The sequence below is a fragment of the Delphinapterus leucas genome, chromosome 3 (genome assembly GCF_059928025.1).
Source record: "Delphinapterus leucas isolate spDelLeu-1000000601 "Yukka" chromosome 3, BTC_Dleu_Yukka2, whole genome shotgun sequence".
NCBI classification, from domain to species: domain Eukaryota; kingdom Metazoa; phylum Chordata; class Mammalia; order Artiodactyla; family Monodontidae; genus Delphinapterus; species Delphinapterus leucas.
In genome coordinates this window covers 64,465,539-64,485,288 of record NC_143131.1, presented here as the reverse complement: position 1 = coordinate 64,485,288, position 19,750 = coordinate 64,465,539, and the positions used below count along the sequence as shown (strand labels likewise).

The 19,750-nt window shown below is 36.5% G+C and overlaps 1 protein-coding gene across 8 annotated transcripts in view; it reads right to left on the bottom strand.

The window, feature by feature from the left end:
- TENT2 (terminal nucleotidyltransferase 2) overlaps positions 1 to 19,321 on the bottom strand; it is a 58,322-nt gene extending 39,001 nt beyond the window's left edge. For 2 of the 8 annotated variants that reach the window (XM_022593979.3, XM_089909061.1), the window contains exons 1-5: positions 18,832 to 19,198; positions 18,537 to 18,605; positions 12,959 to 13,132; positions 12,658 to 12,747; positions 9,638 to 9,875 (exon numbers count right to left, since the gene is read on the bottom strand). In XM_022593979.3, coding sequence (XP_022449687.1) covers positions 9,638 to 9,875; positions 12,658 to 12,747; positions 12,959 to 13,095 — 465 coding nt within the window. In that variant the 5' untranslated portion in view covers positions 13,096 to 13,132; positions 18,537 to 18,605; positions 18,832 to 19,198. The other 6 variants (XM_022593940.3, XM_022593968.3, XM_022593949.3 and 3 more) reach the window with 5 other exon arrangements.
- Between the last annotated feature and the right edge of the window lie 429 nt (positions 19,322 to 19,750).

The window sequence follows — 19,750 nt, the reverse complement described above, 5'->3', positions numbered from 1 at the left end:
CTGAAAACAACCCACTCTTTATTAATGTGTTAAATTACTATGGGTTTTTTTGTGTGTGTGGCCACAATGTAGAGCCTTCACTGGCTTACAAGATAATAAGCCAATTAAGATAAGCTTTCATTGGCTTATCTTAATCAAGATAAATTAATCTCTTGATTAAGTTATCAACTGGTACACTGATTAGGCAGTTTGAATTACTGATTTTTTTCCCTGAACCCTGACTGCTTTTAGGCACATACTATTATCTGAACTTAGCCAAGAAAGAATTGCCTAATAAAAGGAGGATGAAAAAAAACAAACAAAACAAGCTTTCATTTGAGGATCTCTTGTGCTGAGTCCTGGTCTAGATTTTCTACATGAATTTACATCTCAGTGGCTTTAAAACATTTTTGACAGACACATACATCATAAAGATAGAGCCCCAAGAATAAATTTAACCAAGGAGGTAAAAGATCTGTACACTGAAAACTATAAAACACTGGTGAGAGAAATTAAAGACTACAAATAAATGAAAAGATATCCCATTCATGGATCCGAAGAATCAAAATTGTTAAAATGTTCACAGTACCCAAAGCTATCTACAGATTCAATGCAATGCCTATCAAAATTCCAGTGGCATTTCACACAGAAATAGAAAAAGCAATCCTAAAATTCACATGGAACCACCAATGACCCAGAATAGCTACAGCAGTTTTAAGCAAGAAGAACAAAGCTGGACGCATGACACTTTCTGATTTCAAATTCTATTACAAAGCTATAGTAATCAAAACAGTATAGTACTGGCATAAAAATGGACACACAGACCAATGAACATAATAGACAGTCCAGGAAAAAAACCATGCACATATGGTTAACTAAAAGGTGTCAAGACTATACAATAGAAAAAGCACAGTCTTCAACAGTGTTGGGAAACCTGGATATCCCCATGCAAAAGAATGAAAATGGGCCCTTACCTTACACCATACACAAAAATCAACTCAAAACTGATTAAAGATTTAATTGTAAGACCTGAAACTGTAAAACTCATATAAGAAAACATAAGGGGAAAGCTCCATGACCTTGGTCTTGACAATGATTTTTCAGATTTGACACCAAAAGCATAGGCAACAAAAGCGAAAATCAACAAGCGGAGCTACGTCAAATAAAAGTTTTTCTGTACAGCAAAAAAAATCAACAATATGAAAAAGCAGCATAAAGAATGGGAGAAAATATTTGCAAACCATATATATCTGAGAAGGGGTTAATATCCAAAATACATAAGAAACTCATACAACTCAGTAGCAAAAATACAAATGACCCAATTTAAAAATGGACAAAGGACCTAAAGAGACATTTTTCCAAAGAAGACATACAAATGGCCAACAGGTACATGAAAAGATGTTCAGTATTACTTAGCATCAGGAAAATGAAAACCAAACCCACAATGAGGCGCTTCCCTGGTGGCGCTGTGGTTGAGAATCTGCCTGCCAATGCAGGGGACACGGGTTCGAGCCCTGGTCTCAGAAGATCCCACGTGCCGTGGCGCAACTAGGCCTGTGAGCCACAACTGCTGAGCCTGCACGTCTGGAGCCTGTGCTCCACAACAACAGAGGCCACGATAGTGAGAGGCCCACGCACCGCGATGAAGAGCGGCCCCCGCTTGCCGCAACTAGAGAAAGCCCTCGCACAGAAACGAAGACCCAACAAGCCAAAAATTAATTAATTAATAAATTTAAAAAAAAACCACAATGAGATATCGCCTCACACTTGTTAAGATGGCTATTACCAAAAAGTCAAAAGATAAGTGTTGGCGAGGATGTGGAGAAAAGGGAACCCTTACACAGTATTCATAGGAAGTACAACCATATTGGAAAACAGCAAGGAGATTCCTCAAAAAATTAAAAATAGAACTACCATATGTTCTAGCTATCCCACTTCTGGGTATATATCTAAAGGAAAAAAGTCTCTATCTCAATAAGGAATCTGCACTCCCATGTTCATTGCAGCATTATTCACAGTAGCCAAGATATGGAGAAAACCTAAGTGTGTCCACTGATGGATGAATGGATAGAGAAAATTGTAATTGTATGTGTGTGTGTGCGTGTACACATACACAATGGAATATTATTTGGCTTTAAAAAAGGAAGGAAATTCTGCCATTTGCAACATGGATGAACCTGGAAGACATTATGCTAAATGAAATGAGCTAGACACAGAAAGACAAATACTGCATGACCTCACTTATATGTGGACTCTAAAAAAGTCAAATTCACAGTAGCAGAGAGTGGAATGGCAGGGGCTGAGGAGTAGGATGAGGAAAATGGGGAAATACTGCTCAAAGGATACAAACTTTCAGTTATAAGATGAATAACTTCTGGAGACATAATGTACAATTACAGTGAATACGTTCAGTTAATAATAATGTATTGTACACTTGAAATTTGCTGAGAGTAGATTTCAAGTGTTCTCATCACAAAAAAATATAACTGTGAGGTGATGAATATCACCTTAATTATCCTGATTATGGTAATCATTTCACAACATATACATACATCAAAACATCATGTATACTTTAAATATATACAATTTTTATTTGTTACTCATATCTCAGTAAAGCTGGAAAAAAACTGATAGGAGATATGGGCATATACATTTGTTCTGTTTCTAAATAAGGTGGAATATTGAAAATTTTAAAGATAGAGCCTCTGAAAAATCTGCAAGATAACTGTCCCCAAATTGTTCCTCCTAGGGTGTCAAGAGGTTCCATAAAATTTGCTCCTTTCCAAAACTGAACATTACACAAGAAATCTTGAACAATTCATTCATAATCATCTTTTTACTTTATACTCAGTACCAAGAAAACCTCAACCTATCCTCATCTCAACTCAAAATTCAAAATCAATTACTTCAATTCACATAATACCTTCAAACTACCCAGAATTTTCAAAAATCAGTTATTATAGATGGAATTCAGGAGTTCAGATAATTCTGATTCCTCTACAAGCCTCTTTTTTGTTCAGGCAACCATATCTTCACCTAAAAACTAGAATGAAATAAAAGTTAAAATCCAGAAAAGTACCTCAGATTTTTTTACTGAGAAGAGTTCTGTTTGCTAATATAGCAACTTGAAAAACAGAGAAAAGACTTTAAAATGGAGGAAAAATTTAAACTCAGAACGTACTCATTTTCAAAAATTTAATTTTTTAGGTTTAATTCTCTAATTAAAACTTCTACTAACAAAATATTTCCCTGGAACTTACTAAAGCAGCTGACTGATTTATTATTATTAATAGTAAATTCATTATTACCAATGTTAAGTGAGCTCTTTACACTACCCAGCACATACTGTTTCAAACCTTCTCCACTATTCTTAAACCTCAGACATCCCATTTCATCTTCTCTACTCAACAGATAACCTTGCATAGTAATTCAGAGAGAAAACATGAAGAAGCCACTCAACTATGGAAACTCCATTAACTTCTCCATACCATATGTACAAATCGACCTATCTTCCTTTTACCTACACCTATCCTCTCCTCCTATATCCTCCAGTTCCAAAAAGCTTTTCTCTTACCTAAAGCCAATCACTCCACCTATAGGCAGGACCCATGACCTTTCCACCTTCTAAGGAATCTTTCCCATAAACGTTTATATGTGCTTAAAGTTTCTTCCACCTCAAAAACAAAACAAAAAAATTCCTTTGTTCCAACTTCCCATCTTTGGCTCCTCCTCTTCACAGCCAAACCTCCCAAAACAATTGTAAATAAGCTTAGTTTCCGTATCTGTTTTCCTACCCTTTCCTCAACCTATTTCAATCAGTCTTGGATCCAGGCTCACCACTCCCCCTAGACAATCATACCCATCCTCTTGGCTTCAATTATCATCTACATGCCAATGATCACCAAATGTACACTTCTGGTCAATACCTTTCCTCTTAATTCCAGATCTATATGTATTAAACTATCAACTCTAAATATCTAATTTGATGTTTCAAATGCACATTTAAGACAACATGTCCACAGAACTCATGACATCCCTGCTCACCCTTCAATTCCTATTAAATTCACATACTCCTAAAGCTTGCTCCTCTTGCATTTTGTTCTGTCTCAGTGAATGGTATCACCATGCATCCAGTTACAGAAGCCAGAAATCTGGGAGTAATCTTCAATATTTTCTTCTCTACCTAAACCAGCGGTTCTCAACTAGAGGCAATTCTGCCCCCCAGGGGACATCTGGCAATATCTATAGATATTTTTAGTTGTCATAACCAGCGATAAGTGGCATCTAGTGAGTTGAAGCCAGGAATGTGGCTAAACATCCCATGATGCAGATGCTTAGACGACCTAATCTCTAATCCATCATCAAATCCTATCAATTTCACTTCCCCCAAAAAAGCTTAAATCCAGTTTTTCTTCATCTTAACTACCAGCACTTCCTAATTCAAGGCACCATTACCTTTCACAACCATAAATTCCCTACATCCACACTTGTTCAACTGCTTAAAATGAAGTCAGAATAATTTTAACTCATCTCTTTCCTGCTTAAAAAACTCCTAAACCAATCAAACTCTAGCCACCTTGGCCTCCTTTCAGTTCTTTGCATACTCCATGCTCCCTTCTACAATTTTTCGGACCCTCAAATACACTGTTCCCTCTCTCTAAAGTATTCTCTCCACCCCTACTACTCTTTCACTAGTTAACTCCTACTCACCCGTCAGATCTCAGCTCAAACATTACCTCCTCTAGACCATCACTGAAATTTCAAATAAATTCTCTTACCACTCTGCAATTTTCTTTTATAGCACTTATATATAAATAAAACTGTGATTTGCATGATTATTTTTTAATGGCTCTCCCTCTCACTATACTGTATGTACATGTTAAAGAGACCATGTACGTTTACCAAAATGTTTTGGCACAACGTTGTAGCATATAGCTGTCACTCACAAATATTTGCTGGATACTAAAAAAATACAGAATCTCATCTACTTCAGGAGTTTCAATTGTCACTTCTATTTCAGGTGACTTCAGGATTCATATCTCTGGCCCCAGCCTTGCTTCTGAAATACATATGGCCAGTTCAGCTACAACATGTTTTTCTACAATACTGATTAGCTTACAGATGATTGGTAAATAAGGGAGCAGTATCAATTTAATGTATTAATTGGGTTGACTTGTATGTGGAGCTGAAACTGTGGAATTATAACCTTACAAGAAAAAAAAAAAGCCCTCAGCTTGGCTGCTCACAGGCAGGAGTCCTTATAGATCTACGACAACTAAAAATAAGCATCCATATCCAGGGTTCCCACTTGATAGGCATACCCCCAGACTCACACAGCTCTCTGCTGGTGTATTCCCTTCTGAGTCTATCTTAACAGCAGACTCACTGACTCAGAGCGCCACTTTTAACTGCCTTGTCTCAGTGTCCTCCACAAGCCAGCACATCTCAACTCTGTAATGTATATTTTTAATATCCCATGCAGCAGCATCCAACCATGCTAAGCCACCTACCTGGTCTGTCCAAGTCATTTCCTAAGATATCAATTATTATTCTTGATAGCGTTCTGGTTATAAAACTGTTTAGGTTTCGAGTAGTGTCCTCCAGCCCTATTTTCCCATAGCCCTATATTCTTAGTGTGCAATCTGCAGAACATGAAGTCTCTCAAGAGCACAAACGTTACAGCAGATTTCCCCATAGTTCAAAAAAACTCTTGACTACTTCCTCAATCAGCTTATACACCCAAAATCTGAGTTCTTTATCTCTGTTAACAGTCCAGAATCAAATCATTAAAGTTACTGATATCTCTCTCTCTCTCCCTCTCTCCCCTATATTCAATCATTCCACACATCTATCAATTTTCCTTATGCATGGTCTCTCACATCTTTTCCACAATCATCCACTGTAACTGAAAGCTTCAGCACCTCTCATCCGAAAGAATTTGATAATTAATAGCCTTCAAGGTAATCATCCAACTTCCAGGCCCTCCTATTCCAAACCAAACTCCACTATACTCTAAGAACTATCTTCCCAAAAATGCAAATCTAATTGGGATAGTCCTCTACTCAAAAACCTTCAATGGCATTCTACTGTGCATTCAAAGCCTCAAACTACTGCTCCACTTTTATTTCTCACTGAACCTCCCACTCATTTTACAATCCAGCAGAGATAAACAGAGGTAAACCATACAAACTACTGAGCACACTGCTGGCAAAGAAAGACACTCAGTAAACATTAGCTATTACTGCCACAGATTACCAGTTATTATAGTCAGTTCTAAGAATGTCATCTCCCTACTCTTGATTTTAAGCATCTTAAGTTCCTCCTGTTTATATTATTAGAGATGAGGGTCAAATCTTGGTTCTGTCACTTACTAGCTGTGACCTTGAGCAAGTTATTTAGCTTTCTGAGTCTCAGTAAAATTAGGATAATATCCATGTCATGGGGTTGTTGAAAAGACTAAATAATATAGCATATGTAGAATGCCTAGAAGAGAAGAGACATCAACAAATGTTAGTTTTCTTAAAAAGTGTTCACTTAAAGAATGGACACAGAACTAACTACTTGCCTTCTTTCTCCCACAACTAGGCAAGTACAGAGTAGCACTCAAAGAAATTGGTTTAACAACAGAATATTATCTTTATCCCTTGAGATAAGTGCTTATGCCAAAAACATAAGATTTAGGACAATCTTTTTCTATGCTACTAAGCAAAGAAAAAGTTACTGATATGGAACCATACTTTACTAGATGATTTATACTGACTAATGTGAATCATGTTATTACATTTACTGAGACTCAGTATATCCCTGATCCATATGCAGAACTAGTAGTTATTTAGTTAGTTCTAAGAATTAACTATTACAAACATACAAATAAATAAATGCAAAATAGAGAACTTCAATACTCATGCATAATATATTCCATAAAAAATGGGCCTACCTGCATGTATATATCAAAAACCCACACGTAGTAAAAGGTTGTTATATCGTCATTCAAAGAATTGGTCTCATGTGATTTATACCACAGGCTTTCACAATATAGTATTACATGAGTTTCTTTAAAATGAGAAAGCAAAGAAAGGACAAACAGTCGAGGGGGGGTGGGGGGGTACCAAAACATCCCAAGTTAGTCACTCTGCTTCTTCCTTCCTCCCACTGGTATTGACTAAACGCTTTTCCTACTTCACAGTAAGAAAAGAATGACAGCCTTTTTCTTAAACAGTGCTGGGACAATTGGACCAAGAGCAAAAAATTAAGTTAGATCCCCTACTTCACATCATATATAAAGATTAACTCAAAATGGATCAAAGACATAAATCTAAGAACACTATAAAACTCTTAGAATAACATGGAGGCATTAATTTTTGTGACCCTGGATTAGGCAATGATTTCTTAGATATGCCACCAGAAGCTCAAGCAACCAAAGAAAAACAAATTGGACTTCGTCAAAATGAAAAAAGCTTTTGCGCTTCAAAGGAGACCACCAAGAAAGTAAAAGGAGACACCACAGAATAGAAGAATATATTTGCAAATCATCTATCTGATAAAAGTCTAGTATTCAGAACATATAAACAACTCTTACAACTCAACAAGAATAACAAAAACAATTTAAAAATGGACAAAGGATCTGAATAGACAATTCTCCAAAGAAGATACACATTCCAACACACAAATGAAAAGATGATCAACATCATTAGTCATTAGGGAAATGCAAACCAAAATCAAAATGAGATACCATTTCGCACCCACTAGGTTATAACCCACCTGGTTATAATCAAGAAGACAAACAATAAAAAGTGTTGGCAAAGATGTGAAGAAACTGGAACACGCACACACTGCTGGTAGAAATGTAAAATGGTGCAGCCACTTTAGAAAATATGTTGGCAATTCCTCAAAAAGTTATATACACAGAGCTACTGCATAACTCTGCAATCTCACCCCTAGGTATAGACCCAAGAGAAATGAAAACATGTCCACACAAAAACTTGTACACAGATATAGCAGAATAGTCAAAAAGTGGAAACAGCCCAAAAATCCATCAACTGAGGAATGCACAAATAAAATATGGTTTATCTATACAATGGAATATTACTCAGCTATAAAAAGGAATAAAGAACTGAGAAATGCTACGACATGGATGAATCTTGAAAACATGTTAAGTGAAAGAATCAAGACCACATATTGTATGACTCCATTTATATGAAATGTTCAAAACAGACAAATCCATACTGATAAAAAATCGATTAGTGGTTGCCAGAGGCTGGGGGAGAGGGGCAGAGATGAGAAAGGAACTGCTACTGGGTACAAGGTGTCTTTTGGGGGTGATAAAAGGTACTGGAATTAGACAGTGGTAATGGTTGCACAACCTTGTGAATATAATAAAAACCATGAATCATGCACTTTAAAAGAGTGAATTTTACGTGGACTTACTTCCCCGGCAGCACAGTGGTTAAGAATCCTCCTGCCAATGCAGGGGACATGGGTTCAAGCCCTGGTCTGGGAAGATCCCACATGCCACGGAGCAACTAAGCCCATGTGCCACAACTACTGAAGCCTGCACGCCTAGAGCCCGTGCTCCACAACAAGAGAAGCCACTGCAATGAGAAGTCCGCACACCACAATGAAGAGTAGCCCCCGTTTGCCCAACTAGAGAAAGCCCATGTGCAGCAACAAAGACCCAACGCAGCCCAAAAAAAAAAAAAAAAAAAAGAATTTTATGATACAATTACATCTCAATTAAAGAAAAAAAGGAATGATAGGAGAATAAAAAGTAGCACAACTAAGGAATGCAGCAAGTGTTCCTTTTTGACCCAACATTTTCTGTACACTTACTATGTTCCAGACCTATGCTGGTTGCTAGGAACCCAAAATAAAGTCACTACACTCTTTTCAGGCTCCTTCTCCTTAGCCTACAAATGTCATATTTCTCCAGAGTAGTGCAGCTTTGAAAATGCAAAAACAACAAATATAAGCCACAGGCAATTCAAGAGAATGCAGATATTTACATTATAAACTCTTCTAAATCACCCAGAATTTTTTTTTTAGGTTTCACTAAATATGGGGAGAGAGAAGAGATATGCTTCTAATACTGGTATTAAATAACTCATTGTTCCCCAATGCTGATAATGTCATTTCCCAAGAATTATTATTTTAAGAGCTTCATTTCATTTATTTGAAATTTTTTTTACAAATGTTTTTGATAAATCTTTCCTGATCATATCCCTTTGGAAGTATTACTTTCTCACTGACTCCTGGGTTCTCTGTTTTTGACATTAAAAACCTCATGATAAAAACAAATAACCCAAAAGATGTTTTTTAATACTTTACTACAATATCCATATGAAAGCTTGTTCTTCTGTAATAAGAATAGGTAACAACAGAATTCTCTAAACTAAGAAATCAAACGTTTTAGGCTCTAATCCCAGATTTTTATGAATCACAGAAAATCTGATATCCTGATATGAAAGCTGCATTTCCATAGAAGAACAGCTCACAAAAATCAAAGAATCAAATTTAGACAGAAAGCTCTGAATAGTACTTTAAATAGTGCAAAAAAGGGCATGTTCTACTTAATCCAAGACATTAGATATTTCTGATACTTTCAATACACTATTTATATTAACTTCCCAAAAGATAAAACTAAAATCTACATTAAAATTACCTTATCTTTGGCCTCAGGCAGTGTGATTTCTCTAGGTTCTAAAAATGGTATTTCTCGAAAAGGTGGAACACCTCTGACTATATCTGGTACATAGTGTGTATGAAACAATGGCGGCATTGAGTATCTTCTTTCACCTGATAAAGGCACTATGTGGTTAACTATAGTTGGCTCTTGGTGAGGTGAATGGAAACGTTGTCGTTTACCATCAAGAGGAAGATTCTTTTCATCGTTTAATCTCCTGAAAACAAACAATATACCTTAGTGATTAAAGATATAATTTTCTGATTACAAATAGAAAACACTAAAAATATATAAATAGATGACAATACTGACTTTTTCAGCAAGGCCACATTAGCTCTAAATGAATCTTAAAATATTCATTTTCGGCATAAGAGATGCCTTAGAGAACGCTTTAGGAAAAATGTGTAATAATGATGCATATTTTTTAAAAAACAAACCACATATATACATTAGGGTTGGTCTCCTGCATTTGAACTACCACAATACTTCTTATCAGCAGCAAAAACTTGGCAGGAGAATTTCTATTTATAGAATCACTAACAATAAAAGATCCAAACTCTAACATAAGGAGGATAAGATTAACTGAACTGAGTGCTATATACAAAAAAAGGGCTCTTTGAGACCACCTATGTTCTGGTTTATCAGTAGGAAAGACCAAATTAAGAGACAGTTACTTTTTAAAAAAGCTTTATATAAAGACATTGGACAACTAAAGAACTGCAACTGAAAATGAACTGCATTTCAGATAACAGTATTGTACTAATGTTAAATTTCTTGGGCATGATCAATATATTTTTGGTTATACAAGAGAATATCCTTGTTCTTAGGAGGAATGCACTGATGTGTTGCGGGGTAAAGTGCAACGATGTCAACAACCTTCTTTCATATCACTCAGAAAAAAGTAGGGCTAGGGAAGGAAAAAGGCAGAATAAAACAAATCTCGCAGAACCGATCAATCTAGGAAAACCACATACAGGTGTTCCTTGTACTATTCAAATTTTTCTGGAGGCTTAAAAATATTCAAAACAAAAAGGGAAAAATAATTTAAAAGTAATTATTTGTGGGAAAAGAAAGGTATTTACTTTCTTAAGTTGTTTACACAATAGGAAATTATCCAATTCCTTTTGAACTCTAAAATTTTATGAGTCATAGTCACCTGAAGGTTTTTATTTTAATACTCTTGGGATTATATCAATTATTCTCTCCTTGGCAGACCCACAAAATAACTGGTACTCCTACCCACAGGTAAAGATGCTAAAAACAAAAGTGTATATTTAATTTTTTTTTTATGTTTTTAAAATTTATTTATTCATTTAATTTTGTCTGTGTTGAGTCTTTGCGGCTGTGTGCGGGCTTTCTCTAATTGCGGCGAGCGGGGTCTTCATTGTGGTGCGCAGGCTTCTCATTGTGGTAGCTTCTCTTGTTGCACAGCACGGGCTCTAGGCGCGTGGGCTTCAGTAGTTGTGGCACGTGAGCTCAGTAGTTGTGGCTCACGAGCTCTAGAGCGCAGGCTAAGTAGTTGTGGTGCACAGGTTTAGTTGCTCCACAGCATGTGGGATCTTCCCCGACCAGGGCTCGAACCCGTGTCCCCTGCATTGGCAGGCGAATTCTTAACCACTGAGCCACAAGAGAAGCCCCTTTAACATTTTTTAAACATAAAATTTAGAGCTTTATATGCTGAATACCTTCTATTGAGAATGTCAATTTTAGTTTTAAAAATACATATGTATAATTATGAACTAGTGGAATTTATTTTCATTCATGATTCACAAATGGGCTATCAAGGCAATTTCTAAAAAATGAAAATTTGAATAAAGTCAATAATTTAAGCATCATTATATAGTTTTCCACAATGGCAACTTTGAAGAACAATTCACAGTGCTTCTAAGTATGGGATGTAGAGCCAAACCACCTGGTTTCAAATCCCAGCTACGCTACTCCTACCTGAATAACCAGATCATTACTTCTGTGTGCTTCAGCTTTCTCCTCAAAAGAAGAGGCGTAACAGTACTTACCTCATAAAGTGTTGTGAAACTCAGTCAAACCATTATCTGCAAAGTCTTTAGAACAATGCCTACTACACATAGTGAGTGATCAATAATTCTTAGCTACTGTTACAGAATGTTTATACAGACTATAAATAGTAATATCTTGCAAATATTGCCAAATATTATTTTAATAATCACCCCTAAAGTTCTATCATAATTACCCCATGATACATCAATTTCTTTTAATCAAATTGGTTAAAATGAATTGATTCCTGACTTCTCTATAGAAAGCTTTATGTCATGTAGAAATTTTCACTATAATAATATTTATCGTGGAACCTTACCTGTGTAAGAGAAATCAAATAGTAAACTTTACTAGAAAGAAGGTGTTATAGGCTGAATTATGTCCTCTCAAAATTCATATGCTTAAGTCTTAACCCCTAGTACTTCAAAATGTGACTGTATTTGGACACAGGTCCTTTAAAGAAGTAACTGAGTTAAAATGGGGTCGTTAGAGTGAGCCCTAATCCAATATAACTAGTGTCCTCAGAAGAACAGATTAGGACACCGAAAGCACAGACAGAGGGATGACCATTTGGGGACAGAGAAAGAAGGCAGCCATCTATAAGCTAAAGAGGGAGGCCTCAGAGGAAACCAAACCTGCCAACACCTTGATCTTGGACTTCTAGCCCCCAGAATTTTGAGAAAATTAATTTCTGTTGTTTAAGCCACCAAGTCTATTGTACTTTGTTATGGCGGCCCTAACAAACAGATACGGAAACCCATCTTATTTAGTTAAAAATCTCAATTAAAAGTAGTTATCTGAAGACAGTTATCCCTAAAATTTTTTAAATACTTTGAAGTTTTAAAATTCTGTTACAGGACTGATCACACAGGTCCCAGAAAACAAAATGTAGGGCATAGTGTCCATTCAACTTAATACAAGATACAGTGTTAAACAGTTCCCCAAAATGCAATTTTTTTCTTTTAAAATAAGTAAGAAATACTTACTTCCTTCCTCGAAATAATGGGGAAGTTGAGGTCTGTACTGGACTGACATTTCCATATGTCAACTGCTGTAATGATACAGCTCTAGACAAGCTACCAAAGACAAAGAAAGAACAGTAGTAGTATACATTTTTTCCTTAAAAACAAAAAACTAATTTCAGAAAAACTAAACAGTTCACTGATCACAAGAAAACAAGACATGATGACATTTTCTCTAGCTCCAAATGTTTCATATAAAAAGGATTTGTGTCAAGTAGAAAATGAAACTTACAAATGACATGGGCCAAAATAACACCGTACTTACTCTGTATTCTGAAAGTTGAACTGTGCATCTATAAGCTGCTGGCGTGAATAAAGACTTGGTGACAGGGTGAAGAAGTTATTATGTTGTTGATGGTTTGGAGTGAAAGGCGGGCGACCCAAAATTGAGTTTGGGAACATGCTCTTGTTCACTAAGAGTAAACATGTATTCTTCTACCTACAATAGTTTTAAAGATAATTTATTATAGCTTAAAGACATTGAACTCTTTGATAACTAGCATCTGCTAATTAATAAACAATTAGTTACCAAGTTACAAATTTCATTTGCAAAGTTATTTTTTTTAAGTTCAAACAGATCTCTTAAGTCACACCATAAGTAACAAAAAAACTTACTAATAATAAATTTCAAATCTAGATTAACCACATTATTCAAATGATAGTAAAATCTGTGCATTTCTAATTTTATGATGAATTTTCCCTAATAAATTTATCCTAATATCAACAAATCTTTTAGAATCAAGTTAACACCACTATACTCTGATAATAAAAAGAAACCACCCAAGTGAGACATTTAATGAAATCCTACAATTTCTTACATTTATTCCCAATCTAATTTATTCAAAGCTATAAGCTGTCATATGACAACCTGATTCCCAGGATTTAGATCGTACAGATCTGATCAAACAAGGGATGGAATTTGTATCACCTAATAACTATTTATAAAATGCTGAGATTCCCCTTAAAGTCTAAACAACTTATAAAAAGAACTTCCAATAAAAGAGAGTTTGCTCCACACGAATGGGGAAAACCTAGGTACAAAGCAATCAGAATTGTTCACTGCCCCAAGCAGAAGACTAGATATTTATTCTTTGCAATGACTGACCCCAAGAGGCTATAGACTTACAAAGAGTAGGGTAAGAAAACAAACTGAAAACAAGTATTAAGTGAAGTCTACAAAGTAAAAATAGGATCCCCAGCCTGCATTCCCAATTCAGGCAATTAGAAAACTCATCTATGGAATAATGGAACAAGAAACCATATAATACAGTAACCAAAGAACCCGTAACATAGGAACAGTCGCTCACCAAGAAAAAGTTAAGCTCACTCGCAACCTACAATGAAGCCTACTATTGAACTGCCTACTCATGCCCATAAGCTTCCAATTTAGATTTCTAGTTAGAAAACAGACATCCATGGATCATCAAAAGTTAAAAAAAAAAAAAGGCCTAGGAATAAACAGAAACAACACCTGCAACAAATGAAAAGTGAGGAAAAAAAAAACCCTCCATAATTAATGAAATAACATTGAATATGTAAATAAGAATGTGTTTTTTAAAAAGCAGAAAGGGCTCTTGGAAAATTAAAAGCAGAAATATCCAGCAGAAAGCTAAAAATAACATTGAGGAATGAACAAAAAGGAAAAATTGGTGAGGGCAGACAGGAGGCAGGACAGTAAGAGAAAAAAATATAAGAGAACCAAACTATGTGGTCCAACATCCAATACAACAGAAGTTCCAGGAAGAACAGAGAAAACACAGAAAAGGAAATTACTAAGTAAATAAAACAAGAAAATGTCCAAGACTGAAGAACACCAAGCCTTAGATTGAAAGGACCCAATGAGTATAAAGCACAACTGAATATATATATATATATACACATATACATACACACACACACATATAAAGGTATATTACAGTGACATTTCAGAATATCAGGTAAAAGAAGCTTATAAATATTACAGAGAAAGAAATGTTATAAACAAAGGGATGGTATGGATAAACAACAAGGTCCTACCATATAGCACAGAGAACTATATTCAATATCCTGAGATAAACCATAATGGAAAAGAATATAAAAAAGAATGTATAATTGTATCACTTTGCTATACAGCAGAAATTAACACAACATTGTAAATCAACTACACTTCAATTAAAAAAAAAACACACCAAGGGATGGTAATCAAAATGGCTTTGGCCCTCTCAGCAGCAACAGTAGAAACAAAACAAGGAAGTGAATGCCTTCAAGGCTCTGAAGGAAATGCAAAAGGAAAATAAAAACATTTTTAGACATGTAAGGTATCAAAAAAAAAAAAAAAAGAAAATCTGGGATCTAGGAAAAGGGAGCTCTGACACAGGGCAGAGACAAATTCCCCAGGATGATGGTGAAGGGAAGCTAAACAGCTTAAGTTAGAACACATAGAGGTCTTCAAGAAGATATCCAAGGAGGAAAAAGATTAACTGGTAGATTACCTTATATATTTGACCACAGAGAGGAGTTCGGCTAACAGAGCAGAAATTATAGGAACAGAAATGCAGCAAGTTAATAATAAATTACTAAACTACAGACAAAACACACTCAAAAGGTCATATAAAAAAGGAAATATAATCAGTCACCTACTTGGTTCTTACAATAACATGAACATTGAACATACTGATTTAAACAGAAACTGTAATATATTTATTATATATTTACTACACTGTATTTATTTACAGATTACATATGCTACATAAAATACGTTACATATATTTACATGTTTATACACACATAAATCTCACAATTTATGATGAGAGAGGGTACATAAAAGTGGTAAATCCTCATTTTCAGTAGATGTCAATCCAAAAACCAAGCTGTATAAAAATTTCTACTTTTTTTTTTTTTTTTTTTTTTTTTAGAACAACAGAGGAAAATAACATATAAGCTGCTAAAAGAAATGGTAATTGCCTCTGGGACTAAGACAAGATGGCTGGAAAAATTAGAATAGGAGACAACAAGAGAGAAAAGAGAAAGATCTGGGAAGAGACAAATAAGTCACTCACAGAAACTTTATTCCTTTTCAATTCTGTAAGATTAAAATTTCCTAGACTGGCCAAAGAGTGAGATTCACCAGTCCAAGGTTCATAACAGATTATGGACAATAGTCTTGGGCCACCAGATCCCATCCCAAGTGCCTGACTCTAATTTGGACCAGAGACAAGGTGTTACCTCCAGAAAACAAGAGTTTGTCAGCTTTCTTCAGCAGGCCTTTATCCCTTGTTATAGGAAATTGATTAAAACAAAAAATCAATCCTATCAAATCTGCTAAACTGTACTCTCTGATGTTCACTGATCAGAGGAAATATCTTGAACCAAGCAAGATTCCAGAGAATTCTTTATTAAAAGTACACTCAATAACTGTAGAATGCCAGAAGAAGGCTGTCAACTAATGCCTTCTTCTCCCTTTGCCTGGGCTTACACTCCTTCTTGGCTTCCTTGACTCTGCTACTCTGACTCAACTCCCCATAAAACAATTACTATTTCAAAGAATTCATGAGAAAATGACATTAAATACAATTCATTATAATGAATTTTGCTTGATATTTAATTTTGTTGTAACACAGATACTATAGATCTGATCAAAGAGAAGAAATTTGTATTCAGAAAAACTAGAATTAAAACACTCTATATTCAGATTTATTTAAATCAATTCGTAGTTAAAATTCTAGACATTTTGTTTATACCTATAAATAATATGCTTGTGTTTTTCTTCAGGCTTGAGACCCGAAATGACATAATAGCCCAGACCTCACCTAATTTCTATTGCATTACACGGTCAGATTCAAACTTAAGAATAAGTCAAAAGATGTCTTGTAGCCCAGAAGTACTCCTCAAACGACCACGGCTTAAAAGCTGAGAATGATTCCATACTCAAAAGTGTACTTTAGGGCAGTTATCTAAATCAGCCTATCCCTAATTCCCAGATAAGCATCAAAGGTTTTCCAGCGCCTCCAAAACAAAGTTATCTGTCGGGTTTTCCTCAGGATGAATTTTTGGCCCTCAAGTCTGGCTCTTAACCAGGCCAGCCTTCAAAGTGGGGAGGATCATTCCTAGGGAATGTAATCAATGACATTCAATGCTCTCCAACACAAGTATTCTGCATGACCATCTAGAGATAAAGAAGTAAACCAAAAGCCCATGAATTTCAATTCCTCTTTCTAATATTTCTCCTAACACATTCCAACACTAATTTTGATGAAGATAAAAATGACACCAAAATAATAACCTATTATAATAAAACAATATAAGGGATCATTTTTTAAACAGAATAGAGTTTCTGAGAATAAAATCCAGCAAAACTATTACCATACCAGATTTAAGGGGACCTCTACAAAATTTTAAATCTTTTTCTTTATATTCTGAATGAAAGCCTTCTTCACCAAGTAGACAATGATCCATAAAAAAAAATTACTCCACATTAACCATGGTAGCAGGTGTAAGAAATTTTATGATAAATAAAATCCAGATATTGGTGGTATCCTATTTTTCTTAGTTTGAAAATTATCTATTTCTCAATCTGTGCTTGACTATAAAAAAGAATAATCTAGGTAAATTTTGAACTGCTTTAAAACTGTTGCATTGGTTCTTGCCTTAAGGAGAAAATCTTAAGGATTACTTCTTGACTAAGGTTGCCCATTTGGAAGTTACACAGGTTTATTTGTAAATAGTCATATATGAGACAAGGTAGTAAAGGAGTAGTTCACAAAGTAATTCCTAGTGATATAGCATTTGGTCCTATAACTTACAACCCGGAATTTCTGTCTTAAACTTGACCTCTCCTCCAAGGAATTAGAGAACACTCAAGGTTACATAATTCCTTCATCAAGATTCCCTGGAAAGTGGAATCTACCTAGTATAAAAACCAGAAATGTAGTAGCAAATCTAGTTATCTGTCCACTTTCTCCAAATGCCTTTGATCCCCTAAACTCACTTTTTTTCTCCATAATGCAACAAGTCCAACTCCTAAATCCTGCTCACCCTCTGTCAAACCACCCACAGGTTTTGAAAGACATTCCTTTTTTAAAATTAATTTTTATTGGAGTATAGTTGCTTTTACAATGTTGTGTTAGTTTCTACTGTACAGCAAAGTCAACCAGCTATACATATATCCCCTCTGATCAAGAATTAGATCCCATTCAAGTATTAAAAAATAATCTAGCCACATGATTCCAAGTGAACATTTCTTAATTACCTATTTCACACACAGCCTGTTACACTTCCTGATCAGACAGAATTGAGACTATTCACACCAACAGAGTAATGTTACTATTATTTGGCTATTCATCAGTACATATTAAGAGCCTTCTAGCTGTTAATGCCATGTTTAAAGCCTTGTGGTAATAAAGCATACAATATGAGGGTATTTACAAAAGTAGTATGTCGTCTGTAATTCAAATACGCAGACTTAGTGTTCAGTTCTGATCTTTCCCCACAAAACCATACACCACACGTTTGTTAGGTTGCCAATGTAGCTTGAGTTTTAGTTTCATTTTCTTTTTTTTCACCCTATTGGTATACCAATATAAATAAACGACTGCTATTTTAAACAAAGAGCTGAGAGAGGATCAAACAAGGCAGGGAACTTGGATAGTAGAGGATTTATGAGACACATTAAGCCCCCGTGTTCTGACCTAGAAAGAGAGATGGAGAACCTATCTACAAAGGCTGAACGGTGCAAAAACAAAAGGGATAGGCAACAATCTAACAGTCCTAACCTGTGCGGTTTCCTGTAAAGCTAAAAACTGAGACAATTTCACAACCAGTTAGTGAAAAGTCTTAAATTTTAAATTATTAATCCAGATATTTACCTTAGTTCTTCACCACCCTTTGAAACCCCATGCAGTGTCCCAATACAGTCTTCCTTGTTTGGTCCTAGACTGAGGACGGGGCGCGAGAAAGACAAACGAATGGGAAACGTTTAAGAGTTCCTAAGATTCTTCAGAAAGTACCGCAGCCTGGGGGCCGTCCATACGTCTGGGATATCAGAGAGATTATGCCGGAACCTCCCACGCAAAACACTACAGTTTCCGAAAAAGTTAGCGGCGCCCCGCCCCCCACCCGGGCCTACACCGTTGCTTTCCTCTCCGAAACCCCCTAACTCACAAGTGTCCTCGGGGAAGGCTAAGCAGGAGAATCCACCGTCACCGCCAGCCCAGGAGCTCCAGAGCCGGAGCAGGGACGGCCCGGCGCGCTCGGTCCTAGCTTTCTCCCGAGCCAAAGGTGGTAGTGCCCGCGCGGAATGGGTAGGCCCGGCTCCGGCTCCGGATTGCGATCTAATTCCCGGGCTCGGCGTCCGGGGAGGTACGACACAAGAAAAGGCAGCGGCAGCAAGGGTGAGGGAACTCGAGGGAGGTGGCAATAGACGGAAGACCAAAATGTAGCCGGAAAAAAGCGGCGTAGAAAGCCGTGTCGGAAACACCCGGAACACCGACGTGACCCCGGATGGAAACGGCGAGTAGGGGGACGGAGGTCATACTTCCGGCAGCCGCCTCACTCTCTCCTGCGAGGTCTTCGCTCGAGTGCGCAAGCGCACGGCTCCTGGGGGCCCGGCTGGGAGAGCGTGGGACGTTCAGCAGCTGCGAGAGTGAGCGCGAACGCGTAGGGGAAGGGCTGGGACTGCCTAGAGAAAGGCGGAGCGGCAGACGGAGGAGGGTGGTTGGCGGAGAGCTGCCCTGGACCCGCTCCTCAAGCTCACATTCTGATAAACATTTTTTTTTACTGGTCCTTCCTGTCTCTCAGCCGGGTGACTCCTCCCCAGAGAAGATTTTCCTGGCCAAGTTTTCCCAAACTCTTCTACACTGATCAGTATTAAGCTTTGTTTTTCCCTGTTAATGAACTGAGAGCTGCTTGGGGACCCTTATTTATCTATAAAGCCCAGACTCAACTCCCTGCCTTAGTAGCTAACATTCACTAATAAAACAAATAGTTAATATTTCTTCTTGAATGAGCTTTAATAGTTGTGAAAATATAAGTTGTTGAAATTTATTCGTGTAAATCTGTTAACAATATTCCTTTATTGTCC